The sequence below is a fragment of the Brienomyrus brachyistius genome, chromosome 1 (genome assembly GCF_023856365.1).
Source record: "Brienomyrus brachyistius isolate T26 chromosome 1, BBRACH_0.4, whole genome shotgun sequence".
In the NCBI taxonomy this organism is placed as follows: domain Eukaryota; kingdom Metazoa; phylum Chordata; class Actinopteri; order Osteoglossiformes; family Mormyridae; genus Brienomyrus; species Brienomyrus brachyistius.
Window position 1 is genome coordinate 33650797 of NC_064533.1, and position 27011 is coordinate 33677807.

The window sequence follows — 27011 nt, forward strand, 5'->3', positions numbered from 1 at the left end:
GAAAGTTTATATCAGCTATATATATACCAGTTTGTCAGGGCAAACTGTGTGTGACAACTGCTGGTCCCAGAGTCACTCAGAGGGGCAGTGATGAGGGTTAAGCATGGCCCACTGGGAGTGGGACATTTCAGGGACACTTTGTACAGGCTGCGGCAGCAGTTTTATTGACCAGGTTGCTCCCTGGACTTAGAGCTGCATGTTCACTGCTGAGATATCTGCAAGGCTTGCAAAGGCCCCTGAGACAAAGATACTAAGTAGCCTGAGGTGTACGGACTTTAAGTCCACTTTATGGCAGATGGGCATCCACAAGACCTGCATCACCCCTCTGTACCCCTAGAGTGATGTCCTGGTAGACCGGTTCAACCAGATCCTGACCATTCAACTTGAAATCCTGACCTGCAAGCACTAGTCTGATTTGGATCAGCACCTCCCAGTGGCCCCATGGGCCTGCAAGACAACGGTGCAGGAAATGACCAGGTTCACTCCTGCCATGCTGATGCTGGGCACTAGGGAGTTCACCGGAAACATAGTTTGCCACCACCCCCTAGCATGTGAGGGACCTGAAGCGGTCCCTGTAGGCTACCCACCACTTCACCCACTATCAGCTGACTGCTGCGGGCTACCGAAGCAGCCGTGTGACATGCACTGTTTAGGGAGCTCTGCTGGACATCGGGATGGCTGTGTGGCTGTGTAATCCCTTCCAGCGCAAGGGATTTTGTTGGATTGTTGGCAGATACTGTGTATAGTGTTGAGGCAATTCACTGAGGTGGTATAACATGCTTGGACTGGCGCCCCCATTCCTCCATTTGCTAACTACTCAGCTCTAAAGCGCCTAGTGAGGGTCCATTGACAGTCGCCACACCCCTAGGTCTTACTGGGGAGCTCATTTACATCTTCCGACATGTTCCACAGGAATTGCATATAGCCCAAGACTGTTGATTATTGTAAATGAGTATGTCATGCCTCCGAAAGTCGTGTATGCTGACCTGTGTTTGTGTGATCGTGGTCAGATTTTTGCGTGTAAATACTTACTATGTGTGCAACCCACTGTTTGCCTGATTCATTCCCTCCTGTGTTGTGTTGGTGTCTAGGACACCACAAAAGGCTTATTCACATATGCGTCTGTTTCTCTCCCCTTGATCTACACTCAGATTGCACTCAGACTTACCCCGTGTTACCCTGACCCATCATCAGTGTTTCTAAGTTGCAGGTACAGCCCTGTGTTAGCACTCTGTTGCGCTGTTAAACTGCACATTTTTGGCCCAGGCATAAGGGTGCAGCAGTGATCCGAACCTTCTTTCTATTGTTTATGATCGATCATGCTTTTGTCAAAAAACATTTTGACATTTTCAAAAATGTGGTGCTGATAATTCAGAATATAATGTCCAAATGTGTTTTTCTTTGGATGAGAAGGGGAGCGCGAGGCAGGTGCAGTGGCACATTGCTTAGCGTGGCCGCATCACACCCAGGCCTGTAAGAATTATTACACAATCACCTGACCGTGATTATTTGATTATTTTGCATAATGGCCAGAATCATTTCCATTCATACGTATAAAATAGCTCGATGAAAAAGAAATGTCATATTTATATCGCTATTTCCACTTTGTGTTCCACATTGTGTTTGACTCGCACTCATTTAATGGTGTTATCCCTCATTTAATGATAACATCCTCAATGGGTATGTGAGCACACAAGTACGGTCACATTTGCCTATTGTGAAACACAAAGTCTTTAGATTATGCCAACAGAACAAATAACTAAAGAAATGTATGTTGTCAATTTTTTTCTGATCATACTGATGTCGAGTAATATAAGTATGGTTGAAACAAAAAACAAAAATATGCAAAACTTCATATTTTTGTTCAGAGTGAACCACAGCTATATATATACCAAAATATCACTGGACAGCACTCCTCATGACTGATGAAAATATAAGCTAACATTTCAGATATGGGATATTTTAGTAATAGTGTTGATCCAAGAACTGGAAATTGATGACAGGATTGAACACTTAAAATGACATGCAAAGAAAATGGGGATTTTTCTTAGACAGTGGAATCATTAACACCAAGGGCCTGTATCACAATTCATTGTTTATCAGGATAACTTAGTTACTATATCCCAGTACCCCAGTTTAAATGGACTTTATTTCCCTTCATTCAGTGCTTGGCCCATTCGTGCAAATGTTATGTACATTTGTCTGCTGTGTCCTACATTATGGATTGCTTAGATCATGCTGGTCAAAATGTATTATAATGGTTCTCTGTTGAATAGTCTTACTGCCCAAAACATCCAGTCATTAGTTCATTGCATAAGTCATTACATGCAAAATGATTGAACCAGTTGTCAAGCATATTTTCTATACATTTCTATTGGGCTTTTTTTTTAAATGTGTCCTGAACTGAATTGTTCTCATGTAAATTTTGATTTTCACCAAAGAAGTGGAATATTTGAAGCATTAGATCAGCCAGCGAATTCTCTAAAATAGGTCAAAGGTGCTTCAGCTGGAAAGTGTTATGCCCGGCTCGTCCGCTCCTCGTGTGTGCCACGCCCCTTGCTTACCCACGTGTACTTCCCTGATCGTCTCCTGCTGTGTCAGATTACTTTGATTAGTCTTGTCCTGTTTTAAGTTCTGGTCTTAGCTGTGGTCCTCGTCCGTCATTGATGTTAGTTTGCGTCAGATGTTTCCTGCTCTCCGTTCCCCCGATTCCCTTATTAAACTCCTAGTTTACCCCGTAATTCGCCTGTCTGCCTGCTTCCTGTCTGCTCGCCCGCCCGTTCGCCTTACCCGCTTCCACCGATCGTGACAGAAAGCATATATTATAGTTTTTCTTGATTGCTTTGGAGCGTTTCTAAAATGACAATTAACATTTGCAAAACAACAAGTGCAAGAATGTAATTTGTCATTGCTTCACACAAATTTCCAAATGTTTTGGTACATAGATACATGTAAATGGTTTTGTACAATTCCCATCATTTGGCAATTTTCAGTTGTTATAGTCTTGTTGGTCAAAACAGATTATGTATTTTCCCACTGTAATAATTTCACACACAATACTATATACTATGTCTATGTATCTGATCCACCACATGCAAACCAGTTAACCAAGTTTTCAGAATGACTTACTGTAAATATGATAAATGAATGAGCAACATCACTATTACTTACTCTATTATACCTGTGAGTGGATGTTCTGTAAAGAAAGAATAAAGTGTGCAGTTTACAATGTGGGAAGATGTGTAAAAGAACCTTAGAGTAGTGATGACCGAAATGAAGCTTTTTGAAGCAGTAATACATTGTTACCAAATAGTTCTAAAAGAGTGGGTGTCATGGTGGTGCAGCGGTTAGCACTGTTGCCTAATACCTCAGGGACCTGGGTTGCTTTTTCTCGTCGTGTCATTTTGGGGTTTCCCCCCCACTGTCCAAAAACATGCGGAGGCTAACTGGAGTTGCCAAACTGGCCATAGATTTCAGTGAATGGTGTGCAAGTGTGCCTTGCAATGGGTTGGCGCCCCATTCTGGATTGTTCCCTGCCTTGCACCCATAGCCTCTGGGATGGTCCACCCCCCTCCCAACCCTGAGAAGGACAAGCAGTTACAGAAGATGGATGGATAGTTCTAAAAGAGGTTTATTCAGTTGAAGCTTCTGAAACCTACTGTGACATTGACATCTGCTGGACAAAATTAAGTAATGCACCCAATGCTGCTGACAAAGCACCCAAATTATTTCCATAATTGCCAAGTGTGTTTTTTATAACAAACTGTACATTTCAACACTCAGAATTCAGGGAGCAATGAAGGAGCACAACATGAGTACAATCTCACAAGAAGTGTCTGCATTTGTGGGGTTCTTTGGACTGAAGCCCATGGTTGCTTGGACAGTGTTTTCATATTTCCAGTTACATACATCAGGCTGCTTTTTTATAAATGAACTTGTCTTTATTGCTTGTCATTTTTCTATACTGCTGTTGTTGTTGTTCAGAATCAGGATCAATTTATTGACCAAGAAGACACAAGGAACTTAACTTGATGTTTCTCTCTAGTTCAAACAAGACAATAAACATTAAATAGTTAAATAAAGTAATACAGAAATATACAGGTATGGAGTACAGTAATAATAAAAACTCTACTGCAATACTGCTAATTGTAAATATATATAGGTGAGAAAAATCAGCTGGCACAAGATAACGGGCAACAGGTGGAACTATTAATAATAAAAAAAGCAGGATAAACCTAGAACAAGAAAACTAATACAAATGAAGCACTAGGGAACAACATATAATACATACAAAAACAGAAGGGGAAGGATTCAAACTCACAACTAGAGAGTTTATAGGCAGACGCTCAGCCCATAGAGCCATGCAGCAGTCCAGGGAAGTACAAAAACACACTAAGGACTTGGACAACTGGGAGGACAGGATGGCCAGCGACACCTGCTGGCCAAATGGGGATTGAAGACACAAAAGGCTGAGGAGGATAAAAATAATAATTGATACTTTATTGATAGGGTGCTAACTCTGACAGTATCATCCACATTTAGCCCTGATTTCCTTAAATCCAACAAGTTATCAGACTAAGCAAGAAATCCTGCTTTGTGGAATACCCCTTTTGACTTATTATTATTGCTGTGTTCCATATATTTTAGAGGTTGAAACTCGGAACTGGGAATGACACTATATATGAGTTAAACACATTCCAGTGCAGCAAGTTGGAAAGCCATTTAGCAATACCAGGGACCTGTTTCAAAAAGCAAGATTTCTTGCTCAGCCATATAACCTGTTAGACTTAATTTACCCCAGTTAAAATAGCCTTTATCTTCGTTGACTTATATTTAGCCCAGAATGCCTTAAATTCCAAAAATTATCCCACTAAGCAAGAAGTCTTGCTTTCTAAACAAGTCCTAAGTTCTAGCCAATTAATTTGCAGTCATTGTTAACAATATCAATTGATAACACATTATGTGGTATTTTGTGCATAAAAACACCATAGTACCACATCCACAGTTAGTGGTTGACAGTACTGTGTGTATGACTGATTTATTGAGTCACAAATAAAACGTAAGTGCTGATAAACATTGTAAAATAGTGCAAAACTATAACTTTTGTTGATAAAGGATGCAGCCATTTTGAATTCTGAGCTCAGGGTTATGTAGATTCCTCTGAGTTCATGAGTCGGAACTCCGACTTCAGAGGTCGTTCCAGTTGAAATCAGCGATGAAGAACTCAGAATTTCCGAGTTATAAGTTGTAGCCTATTGCTGCTATGTCTCCTTACTGCCCCAGCAGACCTCATGGGCAGTGTTTTTATATTCTGCCATTTGTCACTTTGTGTAGTACAATTACAGGTATTACACTTTGGCCGCTATTTGGTTGTCTGTATAGAGTACATTGTTTATTTAAGGGATACACACAATGAGGTGTGCAATTATACAATAGCAATCAATGACAACTTGCTGTAATTTGTCCCAACGTGACTTACACCATGGCTATCTAACAAAAAATAATGACAGAATAAACTAGCTATGGTTAATTTTTCAGAAGAAAATTATTTCAGACTATATATAAACAAACTAGAAGAGCACATTTTGACTGGCATCCATGTTGAAATATTACAAATATATTTCTTTTAATGACATTGTGATTGGAAAATTACATGAATGATAGAAACTTTTATATTTTTCTTATTAATAACTGACTTTTTATTTTGAAATAATATTTGATGATTTTTTTTTTTGCTTTTTTTTTTACTTTCGAAACCACATATGGGCCCTAGAATGCTCATATTTAACAAGCAACAATATACGTAACAATAAAGCACGTATAACTATCACTAAAATCAGGTTAAATTAAGTAATTTGCAAAAACAACACAAAAAATAGTGATACCACCACATATCACCATGACAGCCCTACTCTTTGTTAGTGTGGTGTCAAATGCTTGATTTTTCCTGTTCTGTTACACAGCATTTGCAACAGTAGGAACCCAATATGGAACAATATACAGTATGTCAGTGGCGGCTACTGGTCTGTCAAATAGGGGAAGCTCATTTTCGGCCTACATCATGAAATTGTCTATTTATTTAAAAGTAAATTCTCCTTTTCAAGAAAATGGTCTGTGACCCTGTCGTACCAACTAGGTGTCTTTTCCAGTGACTTGACCAGTGTCCTCTCAATGGCCAGCAGAGATAGGCTGCTTAAACGGTCTTGGCCCATTGTGTTTCGGGTGTAGGACTTGAGCCGCTTTAAACAGGAGAAGCTCCTTTCTACACCTGCAGAAAGTGCAGATGTAGCTCCAATTGTTGCCACTAATGAGAACAGTTTGTAAAGCTGAGGCATTGCACTGTCCAACTCCATGTCTTTAAGGAACACCAAGTAATCACACAGCTTTCCCCTGTTACCCTGCAAGTCCTGATCTGAATACAGGACTTGAAGTTCTGACCTCAGTCTCCCTGAATCAAAGTGATGGCCATAACTTTTCAGGACACTTTGGAAGGCCTCCTCTGGAAATACTTGTCTCATGTCATCAAATTTCTCTGGATTGGCTAATTCTAAGAAGAGCATGCTTTCCAAATTTGAAAAATGTTGAGGAATCTGCTCCAAGATGTTATCAAGGATGGCCATGTACAGATTTCTGTATCGCTCTTGGGGATCCTGTAATTGGGTCAGACGGCGCTTTCTCATGGGCTCATCTCGTGGGTCTGATGTGAGATCTGCTGTTTTGGCATAAACGGCTTGGAAAGCCCCCTCTGACCTCTTCTCTTTGACAAATACAAGAAGAGATTCAATTCCTTTCTTGCAGTAAAGAACATCCATCGCCCTCTGCTGGACAATATGAAAGACCACATCAGTCTCAGAGAAGATTTGTTCATATGTGTACAACATGAACACAAACTCAAAATCCTCCAGTTTCCTCACAAAGCCTTTGGCACAATCCAGTGTATCATCATCCATTGTTGTAGCTGCAATGATGTTCTCAAATGTCTGCAGGAGGCCATCATAATTGTTTGCCACAGTGCTCACTATCCGTGATGTGAAATTCCATCGAGTACGAGCGTTTCTGGGCAACCTTGAACAGCCTGCAGACTCCAGAAAAGATGTCCTCTTTGTGGATTTTGAAAAAAATGTGGCAAATCCAGAGAGCGATGCAAAAAAAATTCTGCACTCAGGCAAGCATTTAGCCCCCTGTGACAGCACCAGATTCAGTCTGTGTGCATAGCAATGCACAAATATTGCACTGGGGGCTATTGCTTTCACTTTGGCCTGCAGACCATTGAGATCTGAAGCCATGACAGCAGCCCCATCATAGGTCTGTGCCACAAGCTTATCCTTAAAATTGTAGCCCTGCATGTTCTCATTTAATATTTCAAAAACGGACTTGGCATCTCGCCCCCCAGAAACATCAAAAAATCCAATAAAGCGCTCCTGAATTTTACCTGCACTATCCACATAGCGAACAATGACAGAGAGTTGGGCACGGCAGGATATATCAGTTGTTTCATCCACCTGCCATCCAAAAAAGGGAGCATCCTGAATTTCATCTCTGATCTGATCAGAAATGGTGGCTGCAAGAGCAGAGATCAAGTCATTTTGAATAGTATGGGACATACCAGAAAACACAGTTGAGGACTCAAATTGTGTGGACAGGACAGAGTCATATTTAGCTAATGTTTCTGTGAACTCCCTGTAATTCCCCTTGTTGGATGATTCACTACTCTCATCATGTCCCCTAAATAACAGCTCCTGCCGGCCTAGCAAGGATGTCACATCAATGGCGGTTTAGGTAGGCCCTGTTTTGTTTGACTGTTTTATTATGTTTAGCCACTGGAATGCGAGCACCTTCATTTATTGCATGCTCAACCCTGATCCTTCCCATGCAACTTAATCTTGCACATGCACTCACATGTTCATTGCTCTTTTCATGTCTTTTATATGCCCTGTCAAAGTTAGACAGATCTCCAAACCCCACCTTTGACCAAACAACACATCCGTGAGATGGTTTCATCAAGAGGCGTGGCCAGCAGTACATTTTATTTGTCACAGCACTTCCAGTCAGCCAGCTAACTTTGTCATACCAGGAGAGCTGAAAAGACCTGTTATTTTTCCCTATCTTTTGCACTAAATCAATCTTAGGTGTTGATCTGCCCTGCTGTTTAATTCTAAGTTTTTCCTCGTAAGGAACACTTTCAAATGGCTTCGCCAAAATCAGGTCGACAATATTAGCCCTGTCTGCCATCGTGTGCAGTTTCACCCACGACGCTAGCCTAGCCTAAGCCTACTATATGAATGAATGAATGAATGAACGATCTAAAAAAAATATTAAACTCTGCAAAAGTGAAATAAGGAATGTGGTGTATAATTGTGTGAAATGTATGATGAAAATCAAGCAATTTGGCCAAGCAAATATAAAGAAATAGGTTGCAGCAGTTTTTATTTCGACTGAACTTGAGAAATCCGCTGTGGGACTGAGCGCGAATAGCTTCAGCGATTCCTTATAGTACAAAATCGCTGTCAGTCAAAAGGAGATGCAATCTTTCGACAGACCCTCCAATCATCACGCAGAAGCTCGGTGTTGTATTTAATTCTATAGAATTTGAAATTTATCAACAAGGTATTTTGTTATGATGGCAAAAAAATATTTTGGGGCTTGTAGTGCAAGAATGGAATATTAACTTTTCAGTCTTTAAAAACATCCTCTACCTTATTGCATTATATCATTTAACTTCTGGTTTAAGAAATTTGCTCAAGACACTGCTGAATAACTTGTTAAGATTTGTCTGACAAAATTCACACTAGTTTACTTTATTTGAATGGATTAAAATCATCCCACCTTCTTTTCAGAGTTATGAGATCTGGAGCCTCTGACAGACAGCATACAACAAAGGGCCCTTTGATACAAACTTTTACAACTTGATGTCAAGTTTTAAAATTTGATGTCATTTGACTTCAGGTGTTGGGCAGCTCATCAGTTTTTGCCAATCTGTGCCATTCTATGATTTTACAGTTGCTCTTTGTTAACTTTGTCTGTTCCCATTGGTGATATTTAGCTATGCTTTTGGACTCTGTGTACTAAGGAATATTAATTAATATTATGATTTGTAATTTTTGTGGCTGATGGAAGTGCAGTTAATTACCAAACTAGTCAGAATTGTATTAGGAAGCATTGGAAACTCATATGTTGTCAAGTGCTGATTTGTTAGTCCTGTTTTACTGTTACTCTGTAGTGGAATTTCAGTGTAATATGACTCATCATATGTTACTGTCCACGATCGCCGTGGAAAGCGGGCGATCGCTGGGTAAGCGAGCGAGCAGGAAGCAAGCAGGCAGGCAGGCAGAATCGGGGAAAACGGGGATTTATTTGGGAAACGGGCAGCAGGAAACATCTGACACTGACAACATCAATGACGGACCATGAACTCAGGCAAGACTAGGACTGAAATAGACAAGACGGAGCAAAATAACTAGACACAGCTGGGTACGATCAGGGAAGCACACGTGGATAATCAGGGGGGTGTGGCACACACGAAGATCGTACGAGCTGGGCGTGACAGTTACCATGTTACTATTAGTTTTTCCTGTAATTTAAATTCCCTTTTCTGTCTGTCATTAATTCTTTATTGCGTTGTACAAAACTTTAATAAAAATTACTACATCCCAGCTTCCTTCTCATAACTGAGGCTTACGCTCATATGCATGGTAGGAAATTAAGTATTGACTGTACAGAGTCTGTACATAGCAGCATGATGTGTCAAAGTAATTAATGGGGGGGGGGGTTACATATGCAATCTTCCAACTTTTGCACATAGGCAAAATTCCATTGATAAGAAGAAGCATAAAAATCAACTTTGTTTTTCCATAACTTTCATGGTAGATATTTCACGACAAAGAGACCACACACATTATTTTACTTCAGTTTTTATTAGATGTAGATTGCTCATTAAACGTGCATTGTTACAGAGGTGAATAAATGGTTCTTGAGAATGTGATGATACTTTGCATAGATACGCTGTTAATAGTAATGATAGTACTTTTTCCTTTTTTTAAAGAACCAGAATTTTTCTAGTTGATTTCTTTCATTCATGTTTTCAGAAGCGCAGAGGATAAATCCTATTGCTTAACAAGATGGGACAACGTATTTTTGGTTGTGTGTCCGTTACTCAAAAATACATATTTAATGTTTTGGCTATACGCACCACAGTGGCCTTCAGTTTTTTTTTTTTTTTTATTGGGTTGAGGACATTTCCGTGAATTTATTTAGTTAATAAGGACTTTCAAAAAGTCAATTAATGAGACTAACTGCCCTTGCTCTCTTGTCATAATCATGATTATTTTAAATGTGACTCTTTTTTTAGTTTTGAATAACAAATGAAGAAAAGTCTTGCATAGAGTTGAGCTTTCACATAGGCACTGCCAAAAAATGTCATTCCTTTGAACTCTTATGAGTACAAGACAGCAAAGTAAAGACATGCAGTGGCCATGTTCCTCAGCACAAGTGTTAGTAGATGAAAACATGAAAATCTGGGCAGATTAAATCTGATTGAGGTTTTTAAAAAATTATGAAAATGTTACCTTTCTTATTGCATGAGAAAAGCATCCTTACAAATGTATATAAACATGTATATACAATATCCAAAGCTTGGGTAATATTTTATAAAACTATTATGAAAACCAAAAAAATGATTTAGATTATGCACAATGGAAAATATTAAACTTCGTGAAACATGATAAAACTGCCATTTTGTTTAATTGTGTGTAGCCTTCTACCATATACAGTATCTTTACACCAGTGCACATGCAATGTACTGTATGTACTGTATAGCACTGATTTCAATGGTAGGTCTTTTTCATTATTACTTACTTTCTAATAAAGTGTCAAGTTTTGGAGTTATACAAAAAACATCCTATAACCATGTACACACATTTAAGGAATCACAGAGAAGTCTAACAAATAATTCAAAGGTAACGCTCCTCAAATTCTGCAAAATACATTCATGCTATATTAACAAAATGTTCAAAAAAACGTGTCATATTCAACTTGGCACATTAATGAACAAACAAATTTTATGCCAGCAACAGCTCTGATATAAATGTACATTAATTAACCTAAGAAATAATCACGCATGCTAAAAGCATGAGTAAATAAAAAATATTAGCCATGTAATGTAATCACAATTACTTTGGTATTTTCTTGAGTGTACAAAAAAAACACTAAGATGCAAGACCTTCCATTTTCAAAGTAAACACGCAACCCTCTGTACTACTTTGTAAAAGGACAAACTATAATATCCAGTGGATCAATAACAATTATGGATATAAATTAAAGCTTTATTCCTTAAATTTTATGTTAAATCTTGCGGAATATATATGATACCTATCTGAAGTCAGGTTGCAAGAGTTTAAAACACTTGGAGCTTTGTAATGACATGGTATCAAGGCCAGATGAAGTGTACTCTCCATTTAAATGCATGATGAACTTCTCAGTAAAAGATGTTTCAAAATGACTAAGAACAGGAAAAAAAAAATAAAGAAAAACGCTGTAGTTGATAAAATTTAGATGAATAGATGTCTTTTGAGGACTTGTCTTTCAGATCAACAATCTACAATTTTTAAAGTGGCAACAATCAACCCAATTTTAAGATGATAAACAAATGGAAAACTCATTTTAGTAGAAATGTCTCTTGGAACATGCGTAGAGTATATTTTGAAAAGAGCTTTCCAGCAGAGTAAGGCACAATCATTATTTAGTATCCGACAAACCAGGTGGATGAAATGGGCTCCAGTCACCTGTGGCATTTCGTTGAAAAATACACAGAATGATTCAGATACTTTATGTTCTTTAATACATATAAAATGGTTTCCATCTTTAAATGGTGTCCTTATGTTCTGAATATCATAGATATATTTAAATTGCTTAAACATGTAAAAGTTATTTTCAGGCATATTATATGGTAGATAGCATTGAAAGAACTTTTAATGCATTTCAATATATCAAAATGACAATTTGACCTGCCTGTGAATTGGCTTGCCTAGTCAATCCTGAGATACTACAGCAGTAGAATTTCTTGGAACAAAAAAAAAGTAATTGTCGGATGCTATAAGCAATGATTTAGCAATATTAAAAATGCAATGCATTAACAATACATGATTAATGAGGAGGAACTTAACAATAGCAGAATGAATGAATAATAAACATTTGGCCTGAACTATAAATTACACTGGGAGAAAATGGATTGATAAAGATTTTTTAAGTGAACAAGCATTCAAATGCAATTTTAAAATGGTGAATGAAGTTTTTTTCTTTCCTTCTGGCTGAATGAAGTCATTAAGGAAGAAAAATATCCATTAGATGTATTAGTCATGGCCTCAAATAAATTATGAGGAAAAACTTATAAAGCGGTCTTAAGTGATCTTGCTTTAATTGGAAAAGTTAAATCAGAAACACCCAAGTTTGGTATATGATAATTTTCTCAAGTCCCTCTTTAACCATTCCCAACTGTTTAAAGAAAAAAAAAATTGTGCATATATAAATTTTTAACCTGGGAAACATACATGGAGTGAATATAATTTCTGTGTGTGAAACAGTTTAATTTGGATAAACCGAGGCTTGTACTTATTCAAGGCCAAAGGTACTCGTTTCCTCCACAGCCGTCAGCATTTTCTCATATAACATGGAGAATGATGGATATGCAGGGAGGTCCAGGCGGTTGAAACAGGTATGAGCCCTTAAAACACACAAACATCATCTAATTTAACATTGCACAATAGAAAACGACAACCATAAATGTCAAGTTCACTATATAGAATTCACTGTATTGACAGGCTATACCTGGGAAGTGCTGTAATTTTCCCCCATTTCTCCACGCAAAAGCGGCGAGGACCATTGCTACCTCGCAGAGCGGCAAACCCTTCATATGGAATGCTGGATGTGCCTGTCACAAACTGCAAAGACACAAACAGAGCAGCACCTATTTAGTAGCCTATTAGCTGTATCAACATTGCATGTAATCAATCCTGGACTTAATTCAGTACAATTCAAAAACTTTTTGACAGTATTTATTATCACGTAACAGAGCTGAACAGATATGTATGACTGCCGACATGTAGTTCTCATATACTAGTTTTAAAAGGACATTTTAAAAGTAAGGCTGCATTTAAAAATAAGATAAACTAAATAAAATGTGAAAAATGTGCATGTTTAAATAAAGTGCTTAACTTGTAACCATAATCCAGTCATGTTTATGTCATACATTTCAGTGTTCATGGATTTAAGTATTCCCATACCGGTAATAAAATTAAAGTCTCATTTTAATATAAATACATACGAACTTATCACTTCAATCGCTATTAGAGTAGGATATGTGCGGTCATATTATTTAGAAAAGATATAAAACGTGACATGTTATGTTTTTCTCATATTAGCATTATTATTTGTCAGAGTAACAACGCAAACGGAATGACAAGCCGTTTCAGGCGAAAACAGTGCATTTTACTTTCATTTCACATAAAATGAGGGGCTGCCAACTTCAGCCAGCTGGCCGGAGTGAGATGTTCAGTTCGAGATGTCTGCACACAAATGTAACAGTTCTTACCTTGTAAATAGTCTGCTTTTGTATTTAACTGTGTTAATACATTTGTAGCTAATGTATAGTTATATATATATAGTTAATAATAGGTTTATAATGGAATAATATAGATTTGCTGGAAGATTTCCTGCGTGAGTCTGGAAGCATGCCATGCCAGATACTTGGGATATGGCAACTCTTAAAAACGTACATTTTTTTTTCACCCGAGTTGATTTATATAACAAATATCACTACTTTATACAGTTGTTAAAAAGTGGAAACTTCAACGAACATGAAATCACCTGAAAGAGAGGAGAGTTCATTTTTGGCTCTTGGGGTAATTATTTTGATGTTGAAAATGCTAAAATAGAATGGTTGCACTTCCTGCTTCTGATAGCCAAGAAGTATGTTTTTAATGTTTGAAAAAATTTTTTCTTGGTAATGGGTATAAATCCCTGATACCATTATTGGTCTTTTTCTTTGAACATATTTGAGAATTTCAGGTGAAACATTTAACAGCGAACAATAGCAAATGTAAATATTACAAATATTTATTTTTATATTCAGAGAGAGCAGGCCTGGCGGCATTATAGCCTATGCACATTTTCTTTGAAGTAATTTTATTTTTGCACTAATGGTACTACTGATTTTACAGTACTCAGTTTCCGGGTAAATAAACATGTGTTTGTGTTTCAAATAAGAGTGAAATCTGTGTATTCGTGTACTGCACAGTTCCATTCCTTAACATTGGTTTCATTTCATCTTGGTGAACATGATGACTTTCAGAAATCAAAGGGAAACTTTAAACATTATTTATACTTTGCCCCTTTAATTTTAGTCAACTAAATCAACTGTAGTTTTAGTTGACTAATCTTGATATTTAGTCAACTAAAACTAAAATAAAACTAAAATTGCTTGTACCAACTGCAATCATATGCGTGCTAAGAAAATGTAGCATGAATGCAAAAGTCTGCATGCATGGATCACAATGGTAAGCAGAAAAGTGAAGTATGAGCTATGGATTAGTTCGCAGGCCGTCTTAAATTATTTCAATAATGATATAGGTATGTGGGTTATGTATGGCTATAGTCCCTTTTACTTAGATACACATTTTTGTCATAAAAAAAATAGTGATATTTTCCTTTGCTACAAGACAGTGTCTAAGGCCATCATCTAACCACTGCTAGTTTACAGAATAAGAGCATATCTCCTCATATAGGAAACATTCTAAAAACAATTTAAACAGTAATTCAAAGCTTACTAGGCAATTGAGCTGTAGTATTTCCATACACATACAAAGAAAATGTAGTACTTTAGAAAAAAACTGATTAATCTTTAGCTGTGTAATAAAACATGAAATATGAAATACCTGCAAGAGTCTCAGTCTCTGCTCATTGTTGAATCTCTCCACAGCAGCCCAAAACCAGCGGATTACAATGTGGTTGTCATGGTAGCCTGCAAAGAAAGATGCAGGTACTCACAAAGTGTGTTTAGGATTGAATTACATTCATTGTAATATATATTGGTTTCATTTCTTTCCATTTTGAAAAAAACATTATAGCATCAATGGTTGTTGAAATCCTAGCCTCCACATACCTCCTCTGTATTCTGTGTTGCTCCTCCAGTCTCCTAGGTCAATTTCTGCAGTTCCAGCAATTACCAGCTCCAGTTCCCGGGCATCAAAGACTGATACCAACCTAGCATCCACTACCTAAGACCCAGTAGGCATGTAAATTACTATTATGACACAAAATCTCATTAGCACTTCTGTCATAACCAACACTGTTTACTTTCAGTAATGTTAAGACAGCAATGTTCTTCTACCATGATTGTGACCAAGCATAAACAATCACATCATACCTCATTACTAACACAATTACTTACCTCATAGAAGCCTCTTACAAGACTTTCAGTCTGCTGCACAACACCCCTCTCAATTCGCCACTTCACCATACGTTCAATATATTCTTTCTTGTTCTTTTCTGATACAGGTATGTTGGCCCCACCAGGCTTCAGTTCGCGCTCTGTGATCTATTATCCAAGAACATGCACACATTAGTGTGATGTTTACAGTGATGCACTCAAGAAAACATATTACATAAAACAGTATCTCTGCAAAAATAAAAAAAATTTTGGTTAGAAAGCCAGTAACACAATGTAGATTAATGACTTAATTGATACAAACTGATATAAAATTACCACACTCACTATACAGGGCTCCAGACTAACTTTTTCCACTAGTAGAACTGGTGCTCCTTAATAAAAAATTCAGGAGCACCCGGACAAAACTTTGTCGTCATTGGCCAAATATTTAAGTGATACACCATGGGGGAAGGAATTTGGATGGGGGAAAGATTTGGCATGAAATCCACATGCAACCCATTTTAGCTGCATTACTGATAAATCCTTTGGAAATTAATATACAATTGACAGAAACAACACTGTGATATTTTATTTTAAAGGAAAAAGTCACAGTAGTAAAGTCATAGGAAAATTTTTTTAAAGAGTTAAATGCTGCTTTTTAAGACAACCATCAAACAATAAATTTACAAAGGTGAACATAAGGTATGTGGTCAGCCATTACTCCATCAGTGCATCCATCCCTGCAAAGATTATGCTTCAAACTGATGTGCTTTACCAGTGTTTCTTGAAGCACTTTGCAATCGAAATTCAGAAACCTAGGGCTTCTTTTATAAAGGCTTAGTATGAACAAAACAGACTTGAAATATTCGTATTCACATTTACACAATGATTTTTGGATTTATAAAGGCACAACAATTAAATCAAATCCCTGAAAAAGTTTGCACATTTACAAATGCTCTGGAAAAGTCGCACGAATATTATAGAGGAACATCTCGAGGTCAGACGGAAATCTAATTTTGTTAATTAATTCTGAGTTAACTAGTGAAATGCATGTTCCATCCATCCATTTTCCAAACGGCTTATCCTACTGGGTCGCGGGGGGTCCGGAGCCTATCCCGGAAGCAATGAGCACGAGGCAGGGAACAACCCAGGATGGGGGGCCAGCCCATCGCAGGGCACACTCACACATCATTCATGCACGCATGCACACCTACGGGCAATTTAGCAACTCCAATTAGCCCCAGCATGTTTTTGGACTGTGGGGGGAAACTGGAGTACCCGGAGGAAACCCCACGACGACATGGGGAGAACATGCAAACTCCACACACATGTAACCCAGGCGGAGACTCAAACCTGGGTCCCAGAGGTGTGAGGCAACAGTGCTAACCACTGCACCACCATGCATGTTAATAAATACAAAAACATTTTTATATCTACACTCAGCATTTATTTTTTTAATGAATAATTTACTGTGTGGAATATTTACTGTGTGGAATTTAAGTTAGATCTGCGTGTAGTATGCTTATTGAAAAGTATAAGCACCAATACGTAAAATGACCCCTTCATATTTGAGTTGACCCTGAACAATTAAATGGGAATGTTCTTGGAGCTTGCCGAAAGATAGCTGAAAGTCAGATGATGCGTAAGCCAAAAACAAGACTCAACTGTCTTGGATAACATAAAATTATATAATGTTTGAATGTTAGTGATACATAATATTTTAATGCAAGTCTGGCTATGCAACCAGACTATTGACAACCAGCCTCACTCCCATGCTAGTTGTTTTTATGTCTGTAACTTTTAAACTTTTCAGTGGGGTTAATTGTACATTTTTAGTAATGCGTCCAAAACGTAGTGCACCCACTGCATACAATAGTAACTTTATACATAATTTATACGTTTGTATATTATATAAAAAGTTTAAATAGGAAATGACAAAGTAGTCTTACATGCACCGTGTACAGTACAGTGTTGTTTAGATATTGGTAATAAATAGACTTTTTAATGCTATTGCTCAGGTTAGCGTTATGAGTTGAGTTTAGTAATAATACCAGAGTATTATTCACAAATATTCACATTCACAGGGATCTTTCACTCATGGGTCATTCCACATAATTTGTACTTTTTGCATCTCCAAGAAATCATCAGTTGTAATATAACTATAACACTTAAATATGTAATTCAAAAATATAACATTACCAGAAAATAGATATCAATTTATCAAAATAATGGAAAATGCAGAAGCGACTTAATTTACAGGAATTTGCATCATATACGAACTAGGATGCCTAGTAAGTTTCTCTCATCTGTAATGGTACTATTTTAATTTTTTTTTAAGGTTTAACAGGGGGGCAGCATACAATATCAATACTGTTACAATTTTCTTACATAAAAATCTAAACAAATCTTATAATTAATACATACAAATAATATCCTTTCAAAGTAAATAGCTTGTGCTTTCGTGACCTTGACCTTTCAGCTAGCAATGAGCAAAATACCAGGTTTTAACATGTGACAGGAATGACACAGATCGATGTTTGCCCTAGTTGTCTTTAAAAGGTTAGACATACGAAATTTAAATATTTTTAAAGGTCATCATGTGTACATTATATCCATATCATTCAGGAAGGGTAGCATATGAGCACTGGCTACATTTTAGTAGTACATTAGTACTGCACGATTGCACCATGCAGGCATTTAATGTAATGTAGTGATCCTATTCAGTTTATTGCCATATTTACATAGGATTATGTAATTTGTTGATTATCCTATATTAACACTGTAATCCTTTTACAGATCTTAGTAATATGCCACTAAGCACAGCAATCTCCCTGGCATAGATGCAGATCCTGAAAGAAGGGCAAAGTACCTCAAAAAAGAAAAGAAGAAATGGAATGTAAATTTGTAAAAAAATGTAAAAAATGAATTCAAATGGCCTTTCAACTCCTTTCCATTGCAATTTATACTATATTTTGGACTGGGCCATTGTCAATGTTTATACTCTAAGAATGCATTTTTTTCTTAAGTGATTGGCATCCAAAATTAAGGTGCTCAATCATCTCAATGAGAAAGTATCATATAGGAAAAAAAACATTTTTTTTAATTTAAAAAATAAAATGTAACGAGGGACTGTTCATATATGTGCAATCTATCACATATTTCTAATTAGAAGTATGGTACCTAGTAATACCTGTGTCTGTGTTTAATATTTTATGACAAAAAAAATTGATAATTTTGTTAAATTATACAGCCTGAGATGGTGCAATATAATTTTGTGTAATTTTAAGATGTCTTACTGCCTGGCTATTTAAAAAACTGGTGATTTAAGATATTTTTAAAATAATCTGCTCAGTTTTTGTTCTATTACTTGTCTTGTTTCCCTGCACTTAAACGTAACTTCCAAGTTAGAGCCATGCTTGTAGTTAACCAATCAGCAAGTTATCGCTATATGTCCCACCTCAGTAGTGCCTTTGAGGAACTACAATCAGATCAACTTCCTAATACCGACAGAAGTTCTTGATTCTGGACAAAAGATCTTGTGGTGGGAAAGTGCCATATCTCGTTCACATGCGCGCGCACACATACACACACCAATTCTTGTTCTCTCAGGGTGTTTCACATGATACATGACATTGGTTTCAAAAAATGTGGGGCATATTTTCGAATTGCACTGGTGCACATAGTTATAACGATTATCGCACCGTCTCCAATTAAATTCGATTAAATGGTTGCACTCTGGAGCCCTGATACTTATATGCCACATGCTGTACATTTTCCCATGGTAAATGGTCCAACATTCAAGGTAGAGGAACATTCTGCCTTCTTATATTAGATAACAGCAGCTTATGTTATTCTTCTATACTGCTTATTCCAATCACTTTGTCATAAAGTCATCAACAAATATGACCTGTCCAAAGACTTCTTCATTGACAGTGAATGTAAGATCCAGCATGTCATTAATGTCATTATCCTTCATCCATTGCAGACTCTGGTGAAACTCCTCATCCAGGTATTCCAAGTCACTAAGGTCACAAGGACTGGAGAGGGCATAGAGTGGGGACAGATGAGTTACAATCATTAAAAACCACATATAGACCAATGCTTGATTCTTTACAAATACAGTGGAAAACGCTTATAGTGATCATGTCTGTCTGGGCAAAATTGATCACTATAAGCAGATAATCATTATAACAGATTTTTTCCTTCTTTATGGCTATATTTCTCTAATCTAATTGAGATTTGTATATTTATTACATGGACATACGGTAACAAAATGAACAACGTCACTTTTCTTAATTGTATTGACGATTTCAAAATACAGCACAGCTGCTTCGAATGCTTTTCAGATTACTGTACTGTGCAAATTAAATGACTGAACTGTGTACTGTACATAAATACTCAATTCAATTCAGTTCATACAGTGCTTTTTCACAATGTAACATTACTCAAAGCGCTTATTGTAGTTTTGCTCATGCATCTTGGTGGCTTGTTTTTAGCAGTTTAACATAAGCATAGATGAGTCTATATTTGTCATTCAGAGAAAATGAATTTTTTTTCCCGTCATGTTTTCCATGCATGCTGCCTCACCTAATCAGGAGCAGACCCAAGTAAAATAAAAAAAGTTTTAATTTTTTTCCATATGTTGTCACAAAAAGACCTAAAATGAAAACTTTAAGCAAATTACTTGATTACTATAAGCAAATAATTTATTATTTAAACAGTATTTGAACAGGAATGATTCTATACCAAGCTTTTTGATCCATTGAAGCGGTTGATCACTATAACTGTGATTACTATAAGTGGTTTCCACTGTATCAGATTATGCACTAGCAGACTTACATGCGCAGCAGTGCTTTGTAAAAGGGCCGGGTAAAGAAGGCATCAAGCAGGTATTGATGAATTAGTGCCAAGCCCAGGATACGTCCACTGAATCGAAACCTAGGTATGACATAACATTTTCAGCAACACTGACAAGTTCACATACATAATAACATGCATAAATGCATACATGCATACATACAAACTGTCTTCTATCAGAACTCACCACTCATGATGATTGTCCACAAAGGCAGACATTGGGCTGATTTGGACTGTGTAAGTATCATTGGCTGAGTACTCAAACAGGCCATAGTAAGGGTTGAAAAGCTCACGAGACACTAAGAAAAAGAATTCCCTGGAAGGGCCGCTATAATCCAACCTGGTTCAGAAGTTCACATATAAAGAAAAAGTTTTAATGAGGCCTTAATGAGCTTTAACAATTTTTATGCATACTATTTTCAACAATTTCTTTTCTAATTCTATTCCATAGCACCCATTTCCTCATTTTAGCAAAGACAAAAACATGAAATCCTTTTCAAACTTTCAGCAGTCATTAGTTGCTCACTAAACAGGCTGTTTTTCTGTAATTAAGAAAAAAAAAAAGAGTGTGACAGCATGAAGACCCACCCTTCTTCTCCCACAAAGCTGACATAAAGTTTGCTCCTCTGCAGGTCCTTTCGAGAGTAGCACATGATCTGATTGAAGGCATCCTCCAGAAGATGGTCCCTCCGAATAATCAGTCTGGGTACAGAAATGGGAAACACATAATGAGATAGATGTTATCAATCTATTACGGGAAGCACTTTCGAAATTAGACAGAACGTGGCAATGTTGTAGCTGGACTGATTTAAAGATTCAGATGGCATATTATTATTAAGTTGCAGATGCTAACGCATTAGTATTGTGCTAACAAACAACAAATCTAACAGAAACCAAGTAACAGCTAATGGACACAGTTAGATAAATGGATAAACTGAACTTACCTTTAGCTGCATGCACACTACCTTATGAGTAACAATACAAAATTAAACATTACATAGTGCACATTTTAGTTCTCAGCAACAAGATCAATAGACCAAAGTTTCTATGAGGAATTTTAAAATGCCGAAAGGGGCAGGCACATCCATATAAACAGGAACCTGACTCACTGACTGACAACAATCTTAACCAATAACTTGCTGAATAATACTAAATCAACAAGAGGACAGAATGGTTAGCACATAAAAACAATTAATCTTAATTACACTTGCAGACAGATTGCAACAAACACAACAGAAATGGAATGTCATCCACTCATAGGCTCCTATAGTCCTTTTTAATACAAGCCATAATAGAAATTATAATGAGATATGCAAGATATAGTACCAGTCAAAAGATTGAGTACGCCAAGCTGCCTACAAAGGAGAGTGATAGTGTCACATCACGTGACCTGGCCATCTGAACTAAACACAGCAGAATTGGGGTGAATCTCAATATGTGTACTTGAATGTACTCGTGTTTTCATATAGCCATTTTACATTATCTTCCACTGCTGATTACCAGTTCCAATACTCAAGAATAGAAGCACAGATGATTGTAAGAATCCCCGGATGTCATTTTTGCCACGCCCCAAATATCAAGGATGCATCGTCTGGATCCTAGCCAAACGAGACCAATACCATAAGTCATTGCGATCCAATTCGTTCTTGTGAGGCAAGTTGGCAAGATTGGTCTTACCAAGACCACAAGTAGGATCTTTGTGTTCTTGGTATTGAGAAATGCCAATGGTTTTGGAGACATCCCCCAGAGAGTAAAGGAAAAGCAGCCAATGAGTACACAGCATATGTGGAAACTCCTTCAGAATTAGGGCTGCTCAATTAATTGGGGGGAAAAAAACACAATCTCGATTCACACGGGTATGTGACCTCATTTCTAAATTACAATGGTTCTTTTGTATTATATTACACCAGCTGGATCAAAACAAGTGCTCCTACTTTTTCCCAGAGAGTCTCGAGTGTCCCATAATTCTGTATTCTCTTTAAAGGCTGCTTTTCCACCGCACTACTGTAGGTACTATACTTTTGGTACTTTCAGAAAGTACCAAAAGTACGGTACTTCAACGTGTTGTTTTTGTACTGGTATAAAAAACTGGTACCGGCACTGAATGACATTACAACACTAGGTGGGGTATTTTATACTGAATCTAAAAATCTATCCATCCATTTTCGAAACCGCTTATCCTACTGAGTCGCGGGGGGTCCGGAGCCTATCCCGGAAGCAATGGGCACGAGACAGGGAACAACCCAGCATGGGGGGCCAGCCCATCGCAGGGCACACTCACACACCATTCACTCACACATGCACTCCTACAGGCAATTTAGCAAGTCCAATTAGCTCAGCATGTTTTTGGACTGTGGGGGGGGAAACCGGAGTACCCGGAGGAAACTCCAGGACAACATGGGGAGAACATGCAAACTCCAAACACATGTGACCCAGGCGGAGACTCGAACCTGGGACCCAGAGGTGTGAGGGGTCCCAGGTTCAAATGTGAATTCTAAAAATGCCTATAATATATAATAGGGCAGGAACACCAATGCTGCACATGCAATTCTTACATCGCGAGTCAGCTAGATTAAGATCAGATGCTTTCTTACTTTCAATTGTGTACAGACATTATATCACAGGGAGTCTAGGTTATGTTAAAATATTTTTACTCTGTCATAGGAAAAAAAAACTTTTGCTATTTTAATTATTTCTTTTCAAGATTATGTAGGATATGTTTAAAAATCAGTTTAAAGTAACCTGTTGCTTTTACCTGAGTGCTGCATGCGTTCCCTGAGACAATCATAATTTTCATCTTTGCTGTTTAAATCACTCCTACATGGGTTTGTGAGAAATTAATGTTAAACTGCTTTTTTGTTTTTAATACCCCAAAATTTATAACAAAATCACATTGTAATATTGCCCTAGTATATTACATAAAACATACTGCGTGACAAAACATGTAAGCACCCAGAAGTAATGGTCTGATTTGAATGTAATTTGGTCCATGTGCAGATCAGCGATGGGTATGTAAATGATTCGAGTTGCAAGGAGCTGGCATGTCTAGTCATCAGACACAGAGGACGCCTTGTAGATGCATTAGACAGCATTACCAGCACTTGACAGTTTTATAGGGATTGCATTGTGGGTTTGCAGGAGGCCTGGTGGTCATGTCGTGCAATTGCCCAGCACGTGGGGCATGCAGATGTCACAGTTGCTCGATGTTGGAACAAATGGGCATGTAAGGGCACCCACACACATTGTGAAGGTTCCAGTTGCCCAAGACAGACCACATCAGGGGAGGATCGTCGTATTGTCGAGCCAAGTGTTGCAGAACCCCATGACATCTGTGCTTGCCATTCAGACACAGGTATTAGACTCTTCGCAACACACCGTGTCTCGACAACTGGCATCAGCTGGACTATGGGTTCAATGTCCCATGCATAGGCTGCCATTAACACCAGTGCAGAGATGGCTACATTTGGAGTGATGCCATAACTGGGAGGCATGGACTGATGACGAGTGGCACCATACCATGTTCAGCAGTGAATCTCAGTTATGCATTATCATGGATGACTGTCGTGTATGCATATAGCGGCACCAAGGAGAGAGGACCAATCCTGCCAATGTTGTGGAGAGACACACCAGCGTTACTCCTGGCATCCGGGTATGCGGAGCCATAGGGTATGACATCATGGTGTGGGGAGCCATAGGGTATGACATCATGGTGTGGGGAGCCATAGGGTATGACTTCAGGTCATCTCTGGTAGTGATTGGGGGACCCTGACGGCACAGCACGGCTACATCAGTGACATCCTGTGTCTGCATGTCTTATCACTCTTGAGACAATGCCCATCCACACACGGCAGTGGTATCTATGGACTGCCTGCATTATGTTGAGGTCCTCCTGTGGCCAGCCAGGTCCGCTGATCTTTCCCCAGTCAAACACGTGTGGGATCAGCTTGGACGTCAACTCAGACACAGTGCCAATCTGCAGGATCTCAAGGGCCAGTTACAACAGCTGTGGGCCAACTGTACCAGTCCCTTCTGCAACGTATTACAGAATGGATCGAGGTCGGAGGCTGTGTGTGGGGGGAGGGGGGTGCCACATCCTACTGTCATGTGATTAGCAGTATGCCCATACTACCAAGTCTGTTGTCTGATCTGATTTTATAATCATTACGATACAGTCACATGACCTTTTACCATGTGGAGATTTATTTCATGTCCACCAATACTATACATCTGCCATCTTGAACACAGTTGCGAACCCAGAAAACAACAAGCAGCGAGACAAATAAATAAATAAATAAGGGTGCATGGGCAAATTAAGTAACCCAAGCTTTAATTGCGATCTGATCGGAAGAACCAGAGATCTCGATAACATCAAGAGAAATAAAGTATGCTCAATAACAAAAAAATTTAAGCACCTAGCGTGTTGTTTTCTGGGTTTGCAACCGTCTTCAAGATGGCAGATGTATAGCGTTTCAGAGGCAGGCCTATTTGCATAACCGATCGACAAAGAACACATTTCAAGAGTCACCCCTTTGGCAAAAGCTGATATGCCGTTCTAGGATCAATCCTATGTTTGGCATAATCATGTTTTGTCGTATTTCCTTTTGCAGTTTAATGAGTGCAGTAAACATCTGAATTTGAGAAAAAAAAATCCTTACAAAGAATTGTGATCTCAATTCTAAGCAAAAAAAATCGCGATTCTAAATTGTAGAAAATAGTGCAAATAAACCTTTCTGTGGGTAGACATCTCTGACCTTTTGACTGGCACAGTATATCTGTCTTTACGAAACAAATCTCAGATACTGAAGTGGCTCTAACACTGAATCAACATGAGGTGTGTTAAATGACATAAGGTGCAAGAGCTTCTACACACTCAAATATTGTTCAGTTTGTTGCAGAGAAAAATCAGTTTACTGTATTGTCTGGTTTTTTTATCATATGGTTAATTAGAAAATTCCGGCCAAACAGCAAAAATTTGTCCATGCATTAATGCTTTAGTGCTAAATGTACATATTTTTCCATTCATCTTTATAAAGGGTTAACTACCACAATCTAAGTAAATTTTCCTATTTTCCATGTGAAATATTTTTCCAGTACTCGAGAATTAATACAGACATCCTCACATTAATACGTATCAGACTTACTTCAGCTTGCCTGGTCCCTGACCATAGCCTTTGGTTTCTAACTTGCGATAGAAGTTTCTGAGTTTGGCTTCAAAATCACGCTTGTAGGGTGCAGGGGCCCGGGCATTAGCTCGCTGGGTTCCTATGAGAGATGGAGATGTGAATTGGCAAATAGTGAGCAAGTTAGAAATAAATGTAGAAAAGGAATTATAGCACATTAATTCGATTAAGCATTCATACCCATCTTCTACAGCAAAAGAACCATCTGTCATCTGTTAATGTATGGAAATAAATTATATGGTTTATGTCAAGAGTGTCCAATCCTGATCCCGGACAGCCATATTGTGTGCAGGTTTTCCAGCTGTATTTAAACAACCAATAACCTACAAATTGAGGGAAAAGGCTAAATCAGTAACATTAAGAAAACTATTTTTAGTAGTAGTAGTTAAATGCTCTGCTGGAAGGAAAATATGAAAGTAGATCAGTCCTCGAGGACCAGTAATAAATTTCCCTGGATTATGTGAAATACAGCAGACTTCTGAAACCTTTCTTTTGGTGAGCACCCGAGAAAGTACAAAAAAATAAAATAAGTAGCTAGAATGATTATTATCGGGCTATCCATTCCATTAGGGATGCTTGTCCCAATGACCCTAACCTACCATTCCAGCATGCCTGGTATCTGTTAAAATGTCCTTGAATGGTACAGGTTTGGTTGTCTTATATTTTTGTCCAATTAAAAATATAATATAGTAGTATAGCTCAGCAGAACGACTTGCACGCTCAATGCCACAAAGACTGTGGATAAAAAACTAGCTGCATATGTACTGCGGGGTGCATGTGTAGTGTAAGGGAACAAACGGCCTTGCAGTATGTGGGTATGCAAGCTTACCTGGGGAACTCTGTGGGGAAGAACCCGGTGACCCACGACCAGACTGACAATAGTTGGGGTGCAATAAGGCATGCGGCGGAATGTACGACATCACATCCTCTTCAAACAAGCTGCAGGGTGCAAAGAACAGTCAGAAATCTTCAAACACACTGTCACAGGGATCAACTGGCTGTATTTCCTATAAAGCCATAAGGGTAACTTTATAAACAGAAAACAATGCCATAAAACAAAGTAAAGGTTCACCTGAGTAAGATGACTAGGTCAGCATCACTTGACAGACGAGCCAAACCAGAAGCTCCTTCACTGCGAATGAACTGTACCTTCTCCCTGCAGACAGAAACACTACTTTACTATATAGTCCAAGTGGGCTTGTGTTAACCTAGCTAGAACACTGAGTTTAGCTTAAGACTTTCAAATATTGTCAAAGTGTGGAAAAGTGAAATACTTTCTTTATAGTGAAATACTTTCGTTTTTTTGCCTAGAAAAACAATATAAAAGGGAAATAAAAATGGAAACTGTATATGGGTGCAAAAATAACAGCAGAAGCTACTCTGCCACAACTGTCAACCTACCTGAGTGAATGATTTCTGATCAACTCTGGCTGTCTTTCTTGCAAGATCTCAAAGATGTTAGGTTGCCGTAGAAATGCCACAATTTTGTCATTGTAGGCTACAAGAAAAGCCAGTCTTCATCAGTCAAGTAACACTGAAAAGTTGAGGTATGC

At 38.0% G+C, this 27011-nt stretch overlaps 1 protein-coding gene across 3 annotated transcripts in view; it reads right to left on the minus strand.

Moving 5' to 3' along the window:
• Nucleotides 1–10721: 10721 nt before the first annotated feature.
• hecw2b (HECT, C2 and WW domain containing E3 ubiquitin protein ligase 2b) overlaps nt 10722–27011 on the minus strand; it is a 42496-nt gene continuing 26206 nt past the window's right edge. For all 3 annotated transcript variants that reach the window (XM_049022294.1, XM_049022285.1, XM_049022303.1), the window contains exons 18-30: nt 26860–26956; nt 26531–26614; nt 26288–26397; nt 25420–25540; nt 20867–20980; nt 20466–20618; nt 20261–20359; nt 19329–19458; nt 15443–15589; nt 15155–15269; nt 14928–15013; nt 12823–12935; nt 10722–12718 (exon numbers count right to left, since the gene is read on the minus strand). In XM_049022294.1, the coding sequence (XP_048878251.1) occupies nt 12607–12718; nt 12823–12935; nt 14928–15013; nt 15155–15269; nt 15443–15589; nt 19329–19458; nt 20261–20359; nt 20466–20618; nt 20867–20980; nt 25420–25540; nt 26288–26397; nt 26531–26614; nt 26860–26956 (1481 nt within the window). In that variant the 3' untranslated portion in view covers nt 10722–12606. The remainder of the gene's footprint in view (nt 12719–12822; nt 12936–14927; nt 15014–15154; nt 15270–15442; nt 15590–19328; nt 19459–20260; nt 20360–20465; nt 20619–20866; nt 20981–25419; nt 25541–26287; nt 26398–26530; nt 26615–26859; nt 26957–27011) is intronic.